The sequence below is a fragment of the Somniosus microcephalus genome, chromosome 2, assembly GCF_052327205.1.
Source record: "Somniosus microcephalus isolate GS21.2 chromosome 2, FLI_Smic_1.0, whole genome shotgun sequence".
Classification (NCBI taxonomy): domain Eukaryota; kingdom Metazoa; phylum Chordata; class Chondrichthyes; order Squaliformes; family Somniosidae; genus Somniosus; species Somniosus microcephalus.
Window position 1 is genome coordinate 118,917,258 of NC_140988.1, and position 22,008 is coordinate 118,939,265.

Sequence of the window (22,008 nt, forward strand, 5' to 3'; positions counted from 1 at the left end):
ATATTTCATTAATCTCCTTTCTGGGGCTTTTTAAAATAAATCTCAATAAATTCCATGCAATTCATTGACAATAGTGCAAGGTTGGATCGTTAATGTTCCTCGTATCCCATCCAGATCAGGTACTGTATTGATGTACATCTAGTTTGCCACTCAAATTTAAGGCCTCCCTGAGGATCTTGCAGAAATTCCCTCAGCACAGATGGAAGAATTCCTGAACTGTGAGCTGTCCAGTGAGCAGAGTGTGTTCTTGATGTACATTAATTAACTGGTTTTATGTTCAACATACTCCTTTCACCAGCACTTTAGATGCACGTATGTTTAAAATGCTTGCAGTGCAGGAACCTTTCATCTGTTCAGAAGGGGTTGTAAATTTGTGCTAAACTATAGATAGCTTTGTACTGTTGGAACAATGCTAACTATGAACTGAAGTGCTATTGTTCACCAAAGACCCTGCAGCCACCAATGAAGGGGTTCCAATCCATCTGGAATAGACCACAGCCCAAATTTCAGAGCTGAAAATCGTGCATGCCTTCCAGCCCATACTTGAGAAACTTTGAGATTAGTGATAAACCAGGTCACGGGTGATAAATGATGCATATGGACAGTTTAGAAAACTTAAATCACCTTCTCCCTGGCTATTGTCTCATGCTGAAACTGACTGTTCGCCAGCCTCCCATCTTCCACCCTCCATAAATTTGAGCTCATCCAAAACTCTGCGGCCCGTATCCGAGCCTGCACCAAGTCCTGCTCACCCACCACCCCTGTGCTCACTGACCTACATTGGCTCCTGGTCCGGCAACGCTTCAAATTAAACATTCTCATCTTCGTGTTCAAACCCTTCCATGGCCTCACCCCTATCTCTGTAACTTCCTCCAGCCCTACAACCCTCAGAGCTGTGCGTTCCTCCAACTCTGGCCGCTTAAGCATACCCCACTCCCTTCACCCACCAAATCGGCCGTACCTTCAGCCATCTAGGAACAGCAGTATGCCATTCAGCCCCTTGAGCTTGTTCCATCATTCAATTAGATCATGGCTAATCTGTATCCTAACTCCATCTACAGCCTTGACTCCATATCCCTTACCCTTGACTAGCAAAAATATAATCGCTCAGATTTGAAGTGATTAATTTTTGTGGAGGAGTTCCATACTTCCACCATCCTTTGCGTGAAGTGGTTCCTAACTTCTCTCCTGAATGGTCTAACTATGATTTTAAGGTTATGTTCCATTGTCCTAGACTCCCCTGCCAGCAGAAAAAGTTTCTCTATCTACCCCATCAATTCCTTCTAAAATCCTAAAAACCTCAAATCAAATCACCCCTTAACCTTCTATATTCTAGGGAATAGAAACCTAGTTAATGTAATCTATCTATCCTCATAATTTAACCCTTGGAGCCCTGGTAACATTCTGGTGAATCTGCGCTGCACTCCTTCCAAGGCCAATATATCCTTTCCAAAGTGCAATGCCTAGAACTGTACACAGTACTCCAGATGTACTCTAACCAGGGCTTTGTACAGCTGTAGTAAAACTTCCTCCAGTTTATATTCTAGATCTTGAGATATAAAGGCTAACATTAGATTAGTCTTTTTGATTATTTTTTGTATCTGACTACTACATTTTAGTGATATGTGTACCTGGACCCCCAAATCTCCTTCGGCCTCCACTGTTCCTAGCTTTTCACCATTTAACTAATATTCGGATCGATCCTTTCTCGGTCCAAAATGGATGACCTCACACTTACCGGAGTTGAAATCCATCTGCCAGTTTGTCTCTTTGTAATTTTATGCTCCTGTCTATACTACTTACTATGCCACCAATCCCAGTGTCATCAGCAAACTTGGATATATGTCTCTCTATTGTGTTATCCAAGTTATTAATATATAGTGAATACTTGAGGCACCAACACAGATCCTGATGAGACATCAATAGTCACTTGTTCCAATTAGTCTCAGCCCCAAGCAAGCTCTGGGAATCCCTCCCTAAACCTTTCTATACTCCTTTAAGGCCCTCCTTAAAACCTACCTATTTAACCAAGCTTTGAGTCACAAATCCCAATATTTTTCTTTGGCTCAGTGTCAATTTTTGTCTGATTACACTTCTGTGAAGTGTTTTGGGATGCTTTATGGTGTTAAAGGCTTTATACAAATACAAGCTGTTGCAGTTGTAAATAAATATAATTCTATATGCAACAAAGGAGGAACTTACACTGTCGACATTGTATGTCTTGAACAGATCCAGATTGGTAATCCCAGATAAACATGCAAATGGAGATACAGCTGTTGTTGGATGATTTCCAGGTGCAGTCAACTCCGCTACAAATTTAGCATCATAAGTTTGGAGAGGCTGAACACCTTCAAAAGCTGAGGGAGGAGGAAAGTCACTTTGATGATTAACATTGTTCAGCTGTTGGTTTTAATGCAGTTTATAAATTGCACAATAATCACTTTGGAAGTCAGTGGATTTGAGTCACTGGGTTTATGTCTCCAGTGTGCTGTATTTTCAACTAATGTTTAATTTTCAAACAGTGAGAGACTAAGTAGTGCTTGTGTAGTTTTTTTTTTTTTAAAAAGGGAGCACAGAGTGCAGAAAGGCAAATTTTCAATATAATTGCACCAACTCTATCCAATATGCACCTCAAACAATCTGTTTAACAAGAGGTGTGAAGTGATGCATTTTGGAAGGAAGAAAGAAAAGTGGCAATATAAATTAAGTGGTACAATTTTAAAGGGGGTGCAGGAACAGAAACCTGAGGGTTCACATATACAAATCTTTGAAGGTGGCAGGACAAGTTGATAAGGCTGCTAAAAAAGCATATGGGATTCTTGGCTTTATAAATAAGAGGCATGGAATACAAAAGCAAGGAAGTTATGCTAAACCTTTATAAATCACTGGTTAGGCCTCAGCTGGATTATAGTGTCCAACACCTTAAGGAGGATGTAAAGGCCTGAAGATGCAGAGGAGATCTACTAGAATGGTACCGGGGATGAGGGACTTAGTGTTATGTGGGAGACTAGAGAAGCTGTAATTATTATTCTTAGAAGAGAGACGGTTAAGGGGGAGATTTAATAGAGGTGTTCAAAAATTATGAAGGGTTTTGATAGTAAATAAGGAAAAACTGTTTCCACTGGCAGAAGGGTCAAGTAACCAGAGGACAGAGATTTAAGGTAATTAGCAAAAGAAACAGATGAGATTTTTTTTTATGCAACAAGTTATGATCTGGCTGAAAGGGTGGTGGAAAAAGATTCAATATTAACTTTCTGAAGGGAATTGGATATATACTTGAAAAGGAAACATTTGCAGGGCTATGGGGAAAGTGCAGGGGAGTGGGGCTAAGATAGCTCTTGCAAACAGCCAGCACAGCCACAATGGATCGAATGGCCTCCTTCACCAAAGGCAATGATTCTATGAACTAAGCACAGATAACACCCACTGGGGTAATTTTGACTTTGGGCAATATTGATTCAGCTTCCCATTATTCATCTCTCCCGAAAAATAAGGAAAAATGTACAACAGGTGGCTGAATCGATAATGTCCGTTTTACACTATTGCCCAAAGTCAAAATTACCCACTACTGTATCCAGGCAAAGTTAAAACATTTTATTTTCTTCTTGCTTCCCAAATCATACTTCAGCCAAGAGGTTAACCAAGCAACATGCTCCCAGGTCTTTCCGCTGATGCTGTTTATTCTTGACCCATTTACAGGAAACTTTGTTATATCCGGCACCGACGGGACCGAGCTGTTGCCGATCTATCAAAACTGCCGGATATACAAAGTTAATGTTGAAGCATACAGAGGTTTTCATCTCCGTATCTGACAACAAACACTGTTGCTTAGCAACAGCTTGTAAACAGTCGGCCCGTACCTTGGAAGCGTCTCTGTAGCTTAGCAACAGCTTCAGAGACTTTCCAGAGCCCAACTGTTGAAAACAAAGCCACGAGAAGAAAAAAAACCTAACAAAACGGCTCCTGATTTCTGCCGGTAGATTGAAGTTTCCGGACATACAACCTCCGGATAAACCAAAGTTTCCTGTATTAGATTGTGGGTAGGGGCAGCGGAGGGCTACTAGTTTTCCACCAGAGTGTTTTTTTTTTTTTTTTTTTTTTTAATTGTCCTCAGGATGTGGACAATTTGAGAGTTATTGCTGATCATTAGTGGTGGGCTGCCTTTTTGAACCAAATGAACAGTTTTCTAAAATAACAACAGAAAATGCTGGAAAAACTCAGCAGGTCAGGCAACATCCGTGGAGAGAAATTTGAGTTGACGTTTCGGGTTTGACCCTTCTTCAAAACTGGAGAGAAAAGGAACTAGATCGAAGGCAGGGCTGCGATCGGACAAAAGAATAAAAGAACCAAAAGAAGTAAAAGAGATTAGAAGCTAGACGAGATGGTAATAGGCTGGGATTAGGTGTAAAGTGTACTGGCAGGGCAAAAGATAGCTGCCAGGTGTGAGAGAGAAACAAAAAGGGGGGGGGGGGGGGGGGAGGAAAGGAGTGGAAAAATATAAGTAAAAATGAAATAGGGGCCGAGGTTATGATCTGAAATTGTTGAACTCGATATTGAGACCGGAAGGCTGCAGAGTGCCTAATCGGAAGATGAGGTGCTGTTCCTCGAGTTTACGTTGAGCTTCCGTGGAACAGTACAAGAGGCCAAGGACGGTGAGGTCCGAGTGGGAATGGAGCGGTGAATTGAAATGACAGGCGACCGGAAGCTCTGGGTCACCCTTACGGACTGAACGGAGGTGTTCCGCAAAGCGGTCACCCAATCTGCGTTTGGTCTCCCCAATGTAGAGGAGACCGCATCGTGAGCAGCGAATACAGTATACTAGATTGCGAGAAGTACAAGTAAATCGCTGTTTCACCTGGAAGGGGTGTTTGGGGCCCTGGACAGTGGGGAGGTATAGGGGCAGGTGTTACATCTCCTCCGCTTGCACGGGAAGGTGCCAGGCGAAGGGGAAGGGCTGTTTGGGGTGATAGAGGAGTGGACTAGGGTGTCTCGGAGAGAGCGGTCCCTGCGGAATGCTGAAAGGGGAGGGGAGGGGAAGATACGTTTGGTGGTGGGATCACTTTGGAGGTAGCGGAAATGCCGGAGGATGATCCGTTGAATGTGGAGGCTGGTGGGGTGAAAGGTGAGGACAAGGGGAACCCTATCGTGGTTCCGGGAGGGAGGGGCAGGGGTGAGGGCAGAGGTGCGGGAGATAGAACTGACACAGTTTTCTAGGTCACTTCAAAGTGCATCAAGAGTCAACCAGGCAGTGTCATGTGAAAGCCAGACCAGTAGAGGGGCAGCAAGTTCCAGTCCTGAAGGACATAGGAACCAGTTGATTATCATCAAGCAGCTTTCATGGTTATTTTTCCTCACACTAGCCCACAAATTACCAGACTTATGGTGGTATTTGAACTCTTAACCTCTGGGTTGCTAATCCAGTACTCTAACCACTAGACTACCATACCCCAAATTACAATTCTTTAGCACATGTTTAGAGGCCCAATATTAAACACCGCTTTGTAAATTAAATTGTGGTTTTAAAACTAAAATATACAAGAACAGCTTAGAATTATTATTTTTTTTTACATATTCTTGATAGAGGAAGATGGCATTCTTCCGCCATATCAGCTTGATTCGAAGCAGAAAGAAGAAAGCATCCAAAGATGTCCCGGATAGTTATGTTGTATTCATTGACTGCATCTGCAAACTCTTCTGGAAGATCCTCCAGGAACACCTAGAATACAAAGCCAGCTATAATACATTTTCAGTAATAATCAAAAGGCACTTTTGCATTTGGTGTTTCTGTAGTCTGGCTCACCAGAGTGATATCTGTGTGCATTGCTGATACCAACTCTCTTATCCTGATGACTGTATCGTATATCCACTGAAATACAGGTCTACGATTCTGCCATAGTTGGTTTTAACAATATAAACATGGAGAACTGGAACACAGACATCACTCTCCTGCAATCCGAATCACAGAAGCAATAATGTAAAAGGGTTGAAACAGGTTCACTTTAGGACTGTATTATATTAGAATAGAAAGGATCCCCAAGTTGCAAGGGCTTTTGTTTCTTATTTATCCAACCCCTCAATTCAGAGAAAGAAGCATTATCAAATTTACTTGCTTTGTTTATTTGCACTTAGATTGTGCCAGTTTGCACACAGTACTCAATAATGCCAGAGTGGGAAAGTTGTACGGCAACTTCAAAACTTCTTATACATGGTCAAAGGGAATCTTTACACTTTAGTTATATATGTGCTTTCTTTTATGCAAGTTAATTTTTTTTCCACATTTATAATTCTAAGCAAAAGAAAGACAGACTTGCATTTAAATAGCGCCTTTCATGACCTCAGGACGTCCCAAAGTGCTTTACAGCCAATGAAGTACTTTTTGAAGTGTAGTCACTGTTGTAATGTAGGAAATGGGACAGCCAATCTGTGCACAGCAACCTCCCACAAACAGCAATGTGATAATCTGTTTTTGTTATGTTGGTTGAGGGATAAATATTGGCCAAGACACCAGGGCTAACTCCCCTGCTCTTCTTCAAAACAGTGCCATGGGAGCTTTTACGTCCACCTGAGCGCGCAGACTGGTTTAACATCCCATCCGAAACACTGCACCTCCAACAGTGCAGCACTCCCTCAGTACTGCAGTGGAATGTCAGCCTAGATTTGTGCACTCAAGTCTCTGAAGTGGGTCTTGAACCCACAACCTTCAAACAGAATCCATGGTATTGTAATAAACTACAACATTTATTGGTGCAAATTTTTTACTGCAGTCCGAGATTATTATTATTTTTTTATAAAGCGATTTATTTGCACTGATTATGGTGAGGCATGTTAGTGCCGAGAATGGTACACTTCCCATTTTGGGGCACCACCTCAGTATTAAGCACTCTCAAGTCAAGAATAACAGTTAAATGCTCAGTAAAAGGTCCCCCCCCCTTCACACTAGCCAATAACATTCCTCTACCCAAATTCAGCAGGCCACCCCTTACTGTACCAGTCCCACATCAATGCGACATTTATTTGTCACACTGGCCATCTGATGGTCTGTCAATGGGAGATTGCCAATTTAATAACAAATATGGGGCAGTCCTGTGCTATGGCCTCATGCCCACTAGAAGCTGGTTTACAGTAGCAAAAAACAGCCAACAGCAGAGACTTTTGTCCTATCAGAACTAGATTTAAACCCAAGGCCCAGAGGTAAAAATCCAGTGCAATAAACCACAGCACCAACCAGTCTTTTCCAAATCAACTCATGCTAAAAGAAAGTAAACTTGCTTTGTATAAAAAAAAGGATATCCTGAGATGTGTCTACTGGCGCAGTAACAGGACAGCCATAGGAACTGCGATGGGATATAGAATAGGCAGCCATAGATACCAGTGTGAAAATACAGACAGAGCAGCCAGATACCTTGGTTTGAATAGAGACTGGAAATCCACAGATAGCTTTGTGAGAACACAGGTACCCATTGACAACACTGCAAATACAAACTATTGCATTCAATGGATAAATTAAGTTTCATGATTTTTGTCTTTTCGGATTTAAAATTGAAAATGTTAATCCCCCTGAAATCCCCAATTGTTTCACACTTGCATACCTTTGACTGGTGTAATGTAGCCCAGCTCTTTTCAGTAGAACATGATGGAAGATGTATTCTTCCAAAGAGATTCGCTAATATCAGAAGTAAAGATTCCATCACTTCATCAGGAAAGCGAGCTGCAGCTGTTAAAATATTGAAAAACATATACATACACGCACAATCAATATTCTGACAGGTTAATAAAACTCTCTCACTCTGGATGCAATGCAGTACCAGACCCTGCTAAAATAACCACAAACTTTAACAAACATTGGTAATAAAAAAAATCCAAATACAGTAGCAGTAATCATTTCTGTTAACTTTGTTTGCGAAACCACCAAACCCCCTAGTCATTACGGATTCCCCGGGACATGCGTCCAATTGTGCCCAAAAGGGTTGATGGGTGACCGGTTTCTGGGCCTTTAGCAATGCCAGTCTGCATTTAACACCTGGAAGCACACAACAGCAGCGAGAGAATGACTCACCACCTGATTTACCCTTGTCCTCACAGGAAGGAACTTCACAGAACAACCACTCAAATTTGTGAGATTGACCTTGTATTCCCATAGCTACAGTGCAGTGTATTGTTGCTCTTACTTGCTCTGTATCCAACATCCAAATAAACTTAATTCATTGCAGCAGTATTGTTGAAAAAGGCAGATTTTGCTGCAAGTAATACTCTTAAATAGTAGAATAGTTACAAGTTATCTGGTACAAGACACCACCAGATTTATTAGGATTATAGGTAGGTGATTGGTTGGTGAGTATTACAGCTGTTTTGCTCTCTAGGTTAGGTAAGTGGATTAAATTCTGAACTAGGAGTAATAACTACTATAACTTTATTGAATTAACTAAATTAATGAAAACTAAAAATAATTGTTTAAATAAAAACCTGTAACTAATTATATAAATAAAATAAGGTTAGGTAGGGATGGCAGTGCAGGTGGTGTCGTAACTGCAGCATGTGGGAGTTGGTGGAGACCAACTAGATCCCGAGCAACCACATCTGCGCTAAGTGCCTGCAGCTGGAGGAACTTCGGCTCAGAGTTGAGCTGGAGTTCAAGCTGCAGAGATTGCGATGCATCAGGGAGAGGAGCGTTACCTGGACACTTTGTTTTGAGGCAGTCACACCCCTTAAGTTAAGTAGTACTTTAGAGTTAATCAATGGTCAGGGACATGAGGGTGTGACTGTGAGTCAGGAAGGTATGGGGACCCAGGATATAGTGATGGAGGATCCTCAGGCCATGACCTTGTCCAACGGGTACAATGTACTTGCTACCTGTATGGATGAGAACAAGGACTGCAGGGAGGATGGGAAAACTGACCACGGCATTGTGGTACAGGAGGCCATTCAAGTGGGGGGGGGGGGGGCGGGGCGGGGTTGTAAAAAGGACTGTGGTAGTGGTAGGCGACAGTATAGTCAGGGGGATAGATAGTATTCTCTGCAGCCGCAACAGGGAGTACCGAAGGCTATGTTGTGGGAGAACAACTAGAGTGGGAAGAGGAGGATCCAGTTGTCGTGGTCCACGTAGGAACCAACGATATAGGTAGAACTAGGAATGAGGTTCTGCTGAGCGATTTTGAGGAGTTGGGGTCCAAATTAAAAAGCACAATCTCAAAGGTAATAATCTCTGGATTGTTACCCGAGCCACGCGCCAATTGGCATAGGGATAAGCAGATTAGGTTAAATTTGGTGTGGGAAGCAGGGGTTTCGCTTCATGGGCCACTGGCACCAGTACTGGGGAAAATGGGAGCTGTTCCATTGGGATGGGCTCCACTTAAACTGGGCTGGAACCAGCATCCTGGCAAATCGAATAACTAGGGTAGTAGACAAGGCTTTAAACTAATGATGAAGGAGTGGGAAGATTCAGGAAAGAGAGTAAATTTAAAAGCAGCAAGGGAAATGTCAAGGCTCTAGAGCAGAGCAGAGTTTTGGGTAAAAATAAGCAGAGTGGGTCAGGAAGGGACAGAGAGAATATAGGGCAGTGACTAAGGTGACATCAGGTGAAAAATAGAAAAGTCATAGCTAAAGGCACTATATCTGAATGCGCGAAGCAGTCGCAACAAAATAGATGAATTAATAGCACAGATAGAAATGAATAGGTTTGATCTAATAGCCAATACAGAGATGTGGTTGCAATGTGGCCAAAGTTGGAAACTAAGTATTCCAGGATACTTAACTTTTAGTAGAGATAGGCAAATTGGAAAAGGAGAAGGGGTAGCCCTGATAATAAAGGATGGGATAAAGACAGTAGCGAGAAAGGATAAGCCTCAAAAATCAAGAAGTAGGATCAGTTTGGGTGGAGCTAAGAAACAGCAAGGTGTAGAAAACATTGTGGGAGTTGTTTATAAGCCCTTAAACAGTAGTTGTAACGTAGGACAGAGTATAAATCAGTAAATTAGAGGTACATGAAAAAAAGGGGAATACAGTAATCATGGAGGACTTTAATCTACATATAGACTGGGCAAACCAAATTTGCAGTAAGTGTGGAGGACGAATTCATGGAATGTATGCAAGATAGTTTTCTAGATCAGTATGTTGAGGAACCAGCTAGGGAACAGGCAATTTAGATCTTGTATTGTGCAATGAGTAAAAGGTTAATTAATAACCTTGTAGTAAAGGGGCCTTTAGAGAAGAGTGACCATAATATGATAAATCACTTTTAAGCTCAATATAAAATTCTAAGTCCGAAACTAGGGTCAAAAATCTAAACAAAGCAAACTACATAGGTATGAGGGGCGAGTTGGCCAAGGTAGATTGGGAAACTACATTAAAAGGTATGACGGTAGACAAGCAATGGCTAGCATTTAAAGAATTAATACATAATTTACAACAAATATACATTCCTTTAAGGCACAAAAACCCCACAGGAAAAGTGGTCCAACCGTGGCTAACAAGAGAAGTTAAAGATAGTATTAGGTCAAAGGAGGCTTATAATGTTGCCAAAAATAGTAAGCCTGAGGATTGAGAGGATTTTAGAATTCAGCAAAGGTGGACTAAGAAATTGATATGGAAAGAGAAAAAAGAATGAGTAAATTAGCAAGGAGACATAAAACAGATTGTAAACATTTCTATAGGTATGTAAATAGGAAGATATTAGGAAAGTAAACATGTGCCCATTAGAGGCAGAGGCAGGAGAAATTATATTGGACAATAAGGAAATGGCAGATACTTTGCATCTGTCTTCACGGTAGAAGACACAAAAAACATTCCGGAAATAATGGGGAACCAAGGGTCTAGAGAGAATGAGGAACTTAAAGAAATCAGCATAAGTAAAGACATAGTGTTAGAGAAATTAATGGGACTAAGTGGCGACAAATCCCCTGGACTGGATGACCTGCATCCTAGGGTTTTAAAGGAGGTAGCTACACAGATAGTGGATGCACTGGTATTAATCTTCCAGAATTCCCTTGATTCTAGAACAGTCCCCAAGGATTGGAACGGAGCAAAAATAACCCCACTATTTGAAAGGAGGAAGAAAAAAAAAAAAAAGGGAACTATAGGCCAAGTTAGCCTGACATCAGTAGTAGGCAAAATGCTAGAATCTATTATTAGGGATGTGGTAACAGGGCACTTAGAAAATCATAATATGATTAGGCAGAGTCAACATGGTTTTACGAAAGAGAAATAGTGTTTGACAAGTGTGTTACAGTTTTTTGAAGATGTAACTAGTAGGATGGATAAGGGGGAAACCAGTGGATGTAGAGTATTTGGATTTTCAAAAAGCATTCAATAAGGTGCTACACAAGAGATTATTACACTAAATTAGGACTCATGGGATTAGGGATAATACATTAGCATGGATTGAAGATTAGTTAATGGACAGAAAGCAGAGAGTAGGAATAAACAGGACTTTTGAGAGTTGGCAGGCTGTAACTAGTGGGGTACCGCAAGGATCAGTGCTTGGGCCTCAGCTATTTACAATCTATATTAATGACTTAGATGAAGGGACTGAGTGCAATGTACCCAAGTTTGCTGATGAAACAAAAAGTAGGTGGGAAAGTAAGCTGTGAGGAGGACGCAAAGAGGCTGCAGAGAGATATAGACAGGTTGACCGAGTGGGCAAGAACATAGCAAATGGAATATAATGTGGGGAAGTGTGAAGTTATCCACTTTGGTAGGAAAAACAAAAATGCAGAATATTTTTTGAATGGAGGGGGACTGGGAAATGGGTGCATTCAAATGGACCTGGGTGTCCTTGTACATGAAATCACAGAAAGTTAACATGCAGGTACAGCAAGCAATTAGGAAAGCAAATGGTATGTTAGCTTTAGTTACAAAGGGATTAGAGTAGAAGAGTAAAGAAATCTTACTACGATTATACAGGGCATTGGTGAGGCCACACCTGGAGTACTGTGTACAGTTCTGGTCTCCTTACCTAAGGAAAGACATACTTGCCTTAGAGGGAGTGCAACGAAGGTTCACTAGACTGGTTCCTGGGATGAGGGGATTGCCCTATGAGGAGAGATTGTGTAGACTAGGCCTATATTCCCTAGAGTTTAGAAGAATGAGAAATGATCTAATTGAAACATAAAGTTCTTAAGGGGCTTGACAGGATTAATGCTGAGAAAATGTTTCCCCTGGCTGGGGAACACGGGGTCAGTCTCAGACTAAGGGGTCGACCATTTAGGACTGAGATGAGGAGAAATTTCTTTACTCAAAGGGTTGTGAATCTTTGGAATTCTCTACCCCAGAGAGCTGTGGATGCTCAGTCGTTGAGTATACTCAAGAGGTCGATAAATTTTTGGGAACTAAGGGAATTAAGGGATATGGGGATAGTGCGGGAAGGTGGAATTGAGGTTGAATATCAGCCATGGTCTTATTGAATGGCGGAGCAACCTCGAAGGGCCAAATGGCCTACTCCAGCTCCTATTTCTTACGTTCTTATAATTCAGATGATGGACGTTTCATTCTTTGTTGTCTTAAACATTGGCTTAAAGTCAAGATCTTACCTTTTCCTGCTGATTTCTCAGGCAGAATGCAAATCTTGTGAAATAGACCTTTTACCAGGAAACTGACAAAGACAAAATTTGCCGGTTCGTGAGAATGCAAGTGGGTCACCAGACCAGCAAATCCTTGTGGTGTCCCATCTAAATCCACAAAACGCTGCAAAAAATCAAGTCATTGTTACTTATAACTATAGCCATGCATTCTATTTCAGCCACAGAAGTATAACATTATAATAATCAGGACTGATACTATACTAATCCAAGATGAGTGGCAATATATAAAGACTAAAAATAAGGATGGCATTCTAATATACTTCAGATTCTTCATTTTACAGATGAACTCAAATTTCACTCCCTAAAATGTGCAGATTTTAGAATGATTCCTGATCAGCTTTTAATGATTTTAAAGAGAGAACTAACAAGCATACCACTCTTGACATCCTGCTGCTTTGAGTCTCAAGAGATTTAGTTCAGTGTGGCACAGCTACACATGGAGATGGTGCCTAGTGTGGTCTGTACTGTTTTCCCTAGTTGCCTCATCATTAAACCAACAAAATGTTAAAATAATTTCCACAGCCTAGAGACAAGAAAAGAAAATTGAACTAAACAATGTTGAAGGTTAAGGAAGTTGGGGGCGTATTCTCTTTGAAAAATAGGAAGCTTTGAAGCAACATACCAGAGGTTTTTAAGATTACAGAAAGGATTGACAAACTTGATCCTGACAAATTGTTCAAATACCAGGGTACAAACGTTGAAAATTAATAAGTTAAGAGAAATCAGACGGATTGATTTAACATTTTTTTTTTTTTTTTTTATACACAAAGTATTAGTGTTGTGTAATAATTCACCAAGGAAGACAATTAGGGATGTTTTAGTGAAAGAAGGAATTGAACAATATGGGGGAAAAGGCAGGTAGTTGGGGTTGTTTCACTTATGTCTGTTCCTGTACTTAAAACAATTCTTACTTTCTGAAAAAAATTACAAGGTGAATAAGAGTGCCAAACTTTTGATTAATTTTTGTGGCAGTAATTTCACCCTCACCTCCAATTTTCAACTGGAAAATGAGTCAGCCACAGGATCCTCTGCTGTCAGTGGGGTGCCTCATTTGATAGATGCAGAATAGAGAATCGGCATACCCGACTCGCAGGTCTCCAAATTTTGGGGAGTTTTGCCAAGTTTACCCTATTGTGTCAGCTGGTAACAATACAAACTGCTAGTACATATCGCCCCAAATTCAGATTTATTATTTTCTTAATGAAAAATTCCTAAGAAGTTTAAATAAAAATGATGAACCTGAACTACTCAAATGTCAAACTTTCTAACATGACTGATGTTACTACAAGCACAGTGTGAAAATGTGACTACAAGCTCAAAGATAGAAACATTTTGACAAAGAAATTTATTTGTGATGCTAATTGATGTGTCTGTAAATCACACCTTGGAACTTGTTCACTAATTGCTACCTGGGAGACCACCTTTAATTCAGTACCTTGTTCAATCCTTTCCCTCTTCCTCAGGTGCCTAATTTTGCTCTTAAAACACTGCTGCTCTCAAAGAGAAAGACATTTAGGGAATGCCACTTGGGGCCATGCCATGCTCCTCTTTGCTTTGAAGTTGGTCTATTACTCTTAGTAATAGACCAGTTTCAGAGCATGGGGGGAGATAAGACTGCCCTATGTCCGGCACAGACATGATGGGCCGAATAGCCTCCTCCTGTGCCGTAAACTTCTATGATGTCTCTATGAGAGCAACTACATGCCAGTTTACTTTTAATACTGCAAAAAAAAGTTTACAAAAGCATTTCCATCAAGAATGAAGTAGAGCAGTTTTGAAGCAGGGTACTCCTTTCTTCACACATGCATTCCAATTTAGGAGCAACTCCCCTTTTCATAGTCCAGAAAGCATTTTCTTGCTATTGTATTGATGGGATGACTGGGGAATCACTCTGTAGGTGACCTCAGGAACAACAAAGGCCACATGCCATAAGGAGAGTTCTTTATTTATTTATTATAAATAGCATATTGAATGGGGCAGTGATTGTGTTAAGGGCAGAGAAGGGGAGGAATTTCTGAAGTGTGTGTTCAGTACATTTCCTGCCCAATGAGGAAGGAGGCATTGCTGGATCTAGTCCTGGGAAATGAAGTGGGTCAAGTGGTGAAGTCACAGTTGGAGACCATCTAGGGAATAGTGATCATAGTATCGTAACATTTAGATTAGCTATGGAGAAGGACAAGGAGCAATCTAAAATAAAAATAATTTAACTGAAGGGCTAACTTCAGCGAATTGAGGGGGGATCTGGCCCGGGTAAATTGGAGACGAAGACTGGCAGGCAAAAATGTATGGAGCAATAGGCGGCCTTTATAAAAAGAGATGGTTTGGGCAGTCTAGGTATATTCCTACATGGGGGAAATGGAGGGCAACCAAAGCCAGAGCTCCCTGGACAAAGGAGTTGGAGAGTAGGATGAAGCAGAAAAAGGGCGTATGACAGATGTCAGCTTGCTAATACAAAAGGAGAATCAGGCTAATATAAAAAGTACAGAGAAGTGAAAAATGAAATAAGGGCAAAGAGACAGTAGGTGGCTTACATAAAGGGGAATCAAAAGGTCTTCTATAGGCATATTAACAGTAAAAGGGTTGTCAGAGTAAAAGGGTGGTGCCGATTAGGTACCAAAATGGAGAACTATATGTGGAGACAAAAGGCATGGCTGAGGTACTAAATGAATACTTTGCATCTGTATTTACCAAGAGGACTCTGCCAAAGCTATGGTAAACGAGGAGGTTGCTGGGACACTGGATGAGATAAAAATAAGAGGTACTAGACAGGCTGGCGGTAATTAAAGTCGATAAGTCACCCGGTTCAGATGGGACGCATCCTAGGTGCTGAGGGAAGTAACAATCTTCCTTGGATACAGGGGTGGTGCCAAAGAACTGGAGGATTGCAAATGTTACATCCTTGTTCAAAAAAGGGGAAGGATAAGCCTGGCAATTACAGGCCAGTCAGTTTAATGTTGGTGGTGGGGAAGCTTTTAGAAACAATAATTCGGGAAAAAATTAACAGCCACTTTGACAAGTGCGGAGTAATAAAGGCGAGCCAGCAGAGATTTGTTAAGGGCAAATCGTGATGGACTAACTTGATTGAGTTTTTTGATGAGGTAACCGAGAGGGTGGATGAGGACAGTGCAGTGGTGTTGTATCTATGGACTTTCAAAAGGCGTTCATCAGTATCACATATTAGGCTTGTTAGTAAAATTGAAGCCCATGGGATAAAAAGGGGCAGTAGCAGCCTGGATACAAAACTGGCTAAGGGATAGAAAGAGAGTTGTGGTGAATGGCTGTTTTTCAGACTGGAGGGAGGTATACAAGGACCTGGGATGCTTGTGTACAAATTTTTGAAGGTGGCAGGTCAGGTTAACAAAGCAGTTAATAAAACATATGGGATGCTGGGATTTATAAATAGAGGCACAGAGTACAAAAGCCAGTAACTTATGCTAAACCTATATAAAACACTAGTTTGGCCCCAGCTGGAGCATTGTGTCCAATTCTGGGCTCTACACTTTAGGAAGGACATGAAGGCTTTGGAGAGGGTTCGGAAGAGATTTACTGAAATGGTTCCAAGGATGAGGGAATACTGTTACGTGGATAGGCACGAGAGAAGCTGGGGTTGTTCTCCTTAGAGCAGAGAAGGCTAAGAGGAGATTTGAGAGAGGTGTTTAAACATAGAAACATAGAAGATAGGAGCAGGAGTAGGCCATTCGGCCCCTCGAGCCTGCTCTGCCATTCAATGAGATCATGGCTGATCATCCAAATTCAGTACCCTGTCCCTGCCTTCTCCCCATATCCCTTTAGCCTTAAGAAATATATCCAACTCTTTCTTGAATATATTTAATGAACTGGCCTCCACTGCCCTCTGTGGCAGAGAATTCCACAGGTTCACCACTCTCTGGGTGAAGAAATTCCTCCTCATTTCAGTCCTAAATGGCTTACCCCTTATCCTTAGACTATGACCCCTGGTTCTGGACTCCCCAGCCATCAGAAACATCCTTCCTGCATCTAGTCTGTCATGAGGGATTTAGATTAGGTAAATAAAAAGAAACGGTTTCCAATGGCTGAAGGGTCGATAATGGGAGGGCACAGATTTAAGGTGATTGGCAAAAGAACTAGAGGCGACATGAGGAAAAACCTTTTTACGCAAAGAGTGGTTAGGAGTTGGAGTGCACTGCCTGATAGGGTGCTAGATACAGATTCCATAGTAGCCTTCAAAAGGAAATTGGATAAATACTTGGAGAAAAAATTGCAGGGATATGGGGAAAGAACGGGGGAATGGGACTAACTGGATCGCTCTTCAAAAGAGCTGGCGCAGACTGGATGGGCCAAATGGCCTCCTTCTGTGCTGTATTCTACAAAAAAATTTTTAATAAAAGCTTTAAAGGTTATTTAGCTTATTTTAATTTTAATATATTTGCAGCAATTCTTACTTTAAAAATCATAACAAAGATCCCTCAATAGTTCTATCAAATGGGCAGTTGAGCCATACAGGCGAGAAAGGTCTTTGATTCAATCCTTGGTCTGTGTTGGTTTGGTTGTTCTCCTGAGGGGGGTGGGGGACAATGCATGTTGGGACACAATTCACTTCAGTACCCAAGTTAGCTGCTGATTGCTATCCAGTGATCCCTGCTGGAAAATGCATGTGGATGTCAAGAAATAATATGATTGGGCTTGACTGCAATGGCCTCTTGTCAAACTGCTCAACACTCGCTGTGATGTGGATATTGCCATGACTGCTGTCAATGGCAACAGTTGCCATTGCAGGGAGATGAGCCAAGCATGCCAGTTCTACAACTACTTCAAAATGGATAGTGCAGAGTTCCTAATCATACATCTCGGAGAAAACTCATTTGATAATGGCAAGTAGGATCCAATAACCATGACAACGGCAGTATATATTTGTGCGGAAGGATTACCTATCTTGTCCCAGCAGAATCTCCCTGTGTGTTCACATGACTCATTTAAAATATTTAACTTTAATTTTGTCTTCATTGAATTGAAATACCACACATTTTTGGAACCTGAGTTACAGAGAACATTTACTGGATTTCTGGCAGGTTTGAAAATCAATTAATTTCATTCAAACATACTTGCAGATTGCGCTTACATTCTGACAGGCAGCTTTAAATCTTACCTCTTTGAGAAGAAACTGTAAACAGAACAGGAAGTACAGCTTCAATACCAATTGCTTCTTTTGTTTATCATAACACAACATAGAATGCTGCAGCAGCGACAAAGCCTAAGGGGAGAAATATGTTTTTCAGTGATTATTCATGGTGTCAAAAATGCACTCACTATACTAGTATATTTAACAGGTTTAGATGAGCTAAATTTTATTCCGTGCTGTTTTGTTGGGAGTGTGCTACGGATGTGTTGAAATGCCTTGCGTCAATGTTTTATTTTAGCGGCTCTAGTCAGTAGCACTGCTAAATAGTCCGAGCCTCATTTAAATAAGGGATTGAAAGCCAGAATTACGGGGAAGGGGAGAATCAAGGAAATGATCTTGTGTGACTACACAAATAATGCAGTCAATTTTTCCTGGTACTAAATTTTAATAACTTAAAAGCTCACCTCAATTGTTTGTTACTTCTGAATGAGCCAGGAGCAGGAGCGGCAAAATGCCAAATTTTGCTATTGTATCCTTTTTATCTTGCCGCCTTTATTTCCCTTTTAATAATATATGTAATCGGCAATGTACAACTGTTTTTTGACATTTGTCCTGAACAATAATTTCCACTGAAAAAATCTATAAAAATGTTATGGCCCTGAATTTGCAATTGGAGGCTTCCTGCGGGGAAATGCCTCCGATCTGCACATAAAATGCCCACGTACCTGGTGGTCTGGGAGGCATGGAGGTTAGCGCTCCTGGGCCTCTCCGGGTATCTGCGGGAAGAGGCTCACTTATCTCTTGGGCGCACGCGGTTCACAAGCGCCCCTGGGATCACGTGGGCTGGCCCAACGAATGAAAGAAGGGAATCCCCATTTATACTTACGGGAATTCCGAATGTATGGAATCCCCGTAAGTAAAAAAAACCTCCACTTCAAATTTAAAAAAAAAAAAAAAAACCACAAAATTAAAATGGCATTTAATTAAATATTTAAAACAAAAATTTTATTTTTTGAAAAATAAATTTACATTTTAAAGGGGCTAAAAATAAACATACCTTATTTCACAGGTTTTTAAATGTATAAATTTCTATTTTATTTTTTGTTTTTTAAAACTCAAAGCTGGTAAAAGCAGGCCTTACACCTGCTTTTACCAGGCGTAAGAATTTCACGAGCATTCGCTGGGCAGAAGTTGGGCAAATAGCTCAACTCTCCACCCACAAATGCCCTTTTCCCGGGGATTCTTGCGATCGGTCAAGAGAATTCTTGACAGACCACAGGTTCCGGGTTTTAGCACATGCCTAAACCTGCAACATGTGCAGCCCTACGGGCGCGTGCGCACCTCGTACGCACCAGTAGGGGCCGCATATTACAGCCCAATAACTATTGAACGAAAAAATAAATAAAACGAATTGGATTACTGCTCATAAATACAAGTCCAATACAAGCAGAAAACACTGAATATAAAAGTAGTGCACCAGATATCCAAAGGCTGCCATATCTCTCGATGAAATGTTGCAGATTAACCGATGAACATTTATACTCAATTTTGATTTTTAAGTTTTGTACTTGGACTTTTATATTGAATGGAACATTTAAAATTCTACTATTGGATCGATGGATCGCTGGGTCAGGTAATTATCAGGAACTGACTGGATACAGTAACTGATTTTTTAAAAATTGTTCTTGTAATGAATTACTTTTGTGAATCTCAGCCATTTTATAACAATGCATATATGTAATGATAATACAGTAGTAATAAAATTATACTGCTGCAAAGTTAAAGTACAACTTTATAATTACAAATAATATTGCAGTGACGAGGCTTCCCAGATAATTAAATACCTTGGCTTTTGCATCCATCCTGTCCTCAGCTTCAGCAACCAGCAGCATAAGACGAAGCACAAGAGAGACCGATAGAGGGAACTGGCCATTAAGTAAGGGGACGCTTGCTTTGAGAAGTCTCTGTACTTTGGGCATTGGGACAGTGTAAAAGACCACATTACCAATCACATCGAAACCTCGTCTTCCAGCTCGTCCAGACATCTGGAAAGAATACGGGTAAGATCAGTTGTTGCAAATTTAGGTTTGTGTCTTCATACTGGTATCACTGCAGTAATCATTTGTAGAAAAACAATATTACTTTATTGAAAGGTCATCGACCCAAAACGTTAACTTTATTTCTCTCTCCACAGATGCTGCCTGACCGGCTGAATATTTCCAGCATTTTGTGTTTTTATTTCAGATTTCCAGCAACCTCCAGTATTTTGCCGCCCGAGAATGACCAAGGTTGAATCTACTTCTGGCAATCCATCTCTTCATGCAAGGAAGTACCTTGCCTGTACTCAGCACCACTTCTGACCAAGACTTATCGTGCCAAAGTCAATTAGTACCCAATGCATTAGAATATTGGTCACCTTCTGTAGTTGTTCTTACAAGCTAAAATTATTCAGCCTTTCCTGTTACACGTAGAATACTGAAGTTGAACTTCAAACATGACGTATACAGGGGCGTCACTTAACTGATTATTTGAGAAGTGAACACCGCATGAGTGACAAATCCTCTTCCTAAAAGGGAGAATGGTCAAAGCTAAAGTTGTCAGAAAAAACTATTTCAGTGAGATAAAAAGGGAATTCACCAGATAAACTGGAAAGAAAAATTGTCAAATTAGACAGCAGCTGCAATATAGCACCACTGTTCAAGGAAGAGAGAAAGCTGGTAATGTTAATCACAACTGGTCTACAGTTGATAGCAAGTGTGCTGCTAGAGATCATAACATGGGATAAAATTAAAGCCGACCTAGAAAGATATGGGTTAATGGAGGACAGCCAACATGGATTTGTAGACGGTCAGTCGTACACTATAAATTTAATAAACTGAGGAAATAATGGATTGTACTGCTAAAGGAAATGCCATGCACGTGTATATGGATTTTCAAAAGTTATTTGTTGAAGTGCCACATAGGATGTTGTCAACTGAAATTTTCAAGACTGAGATCGATAGATTTTTGTTAGGCAAGAGTATCAAGGGATGTGGAGCAAAAGCAGGTAAATGGAGTTGATGTATAGCCATGATCTAATTCAATGGCAGAAAGGGATCAACAGGCCGAATTGGCCTTCTCTTACAACACCAGAAACTGCTGCAGTAGTTTCAATCTCATTTTGTGGACACCAGAAATTATTTTAATTAGGAAATGAGAAGCTCGTTTAGAAGAAAAAGCCCAGAAAAGTGAACGTGTTTTACTTACAAATGGTTTATTCACTTAAACAAACTCGACTATATTATAAAAAAATGGGCCCCAATACAGGATGGGATTTGGGTACCTGTCTGTATTGTAAGGCATCCAGAGATACTGAATCATCGAGAAAGACAACAGTTTTGCATGGCATGTTAATACCCAAAGCAAGAGTTCCGGTAGCAGTCACGACCTACAGGAAGACAAAATTTATTAAATTATGTGTAATCTCAATAGCCAAGTTCAGTTAGAACACAAGACTGAGTCTATATGTGCGCTTTGTATGACTGCTGGCTTTAAAGGGTAAAATGAAAAATGATTGTAATGGAATCAGTCAATTCCATGATCAGGCACTCCCAGTATTCAATTGTAAGTAAATTTGTCCCTTTTTTTTATATAAATAGCACTAATCCCATTTTTATAAAATTCAGTTTTTCATGGCAGGGTATTGAACTGTAAAATGACCTCAGAAATTATCCATTACTAATGTTTTTCAAAAACAATTCACACTCCTATCATTTTCACCATGGTTCAAGTAGCCAGCACAAGGATCTTATGGAAATTCAATATTTTCATCTGCCCAATACCAAGCTTTAAATAAAAAAAGTAAAAAATTTAAACAATTGTCACATTACAGAAAAAAGGTGACCTGATCTGTAAGAATAATATCTGCTAATCAGCTCAATAAACTAATGAAAATTCAAATCGTCACCTAGTTGGGTTCAGAATGGACCAATAGAAAGCACTGATTTTAATAAGTCTCAAATGTCGGACTGCTAAATGATATTTTTAATGTAAATAGGAAATATATATTTATAGCATCCCTGTTGATAAGTATATGGCTGCAATGTCAGAATTCCTTGCAGATCTCTGTTGATTCTGATCCTCATGGATGACAAAGTCAATAGTCGTGGACAGGAGTAAAACTGTTTCATTGCAGAATCAGCACACTTCCAAATAAACGTTATCTTGTGAATTTTCACCCCTCACTAGCAGCAATGACAATTTCTTGGGCACCACACAGCTAACACTCTTGTTTCTACACGGTGATGCTGATAATTGTCAGCGTTCCCAGCACATACTCGCCATATCTCTGTCCCA

General features: G+C 40.6%; 1 protein-coding gene across 1 annotated transcript in view; it reads right to left on the reverse strand.

Moving 5' to 3' along the window:
• LOC147122910 (putative ATP-dependent RNA helicase DDX60) overlaps window positions 1-22,008 on the reverse strand; it is an 83,701-nt gene that overhangs the window by 2,189 nt on the left and 59,504 nt on the right. Inside the window, exons 28-34 of the mRNA XM_085962142.1 lie at window positions 20,996-21,100; window positions 19,518-19,718; window positions 17,701-17,805; window positions 12,525-12,678; window positions 7,590-7,714; window positions 5,569-5,716; window positions 2,203-2,357 (exon numbers count right to left, since the gene is read on the reverse strand). Of these exons, the coding sequence (XP_085818268.1) occupies window positions 2,203-2,357; window positions 5,569-5,716; window positions 7,590-7,714; window positions 12,525-12,678; window positions 17,701-17,805; window positions 19,518-19,718; window positions 20,996-21,100 (993 nt within the window). The remainder of the gene's footprint in view (window positions 1-2,202; window positions 2,358-5,568; window positions 5,717-7,589; window positions 7,715-12,524; window positions 12,679-17,700; window positions 17,806-19,517; window positions 19,719-20,995; window positions 21,101-22,008) is intronic.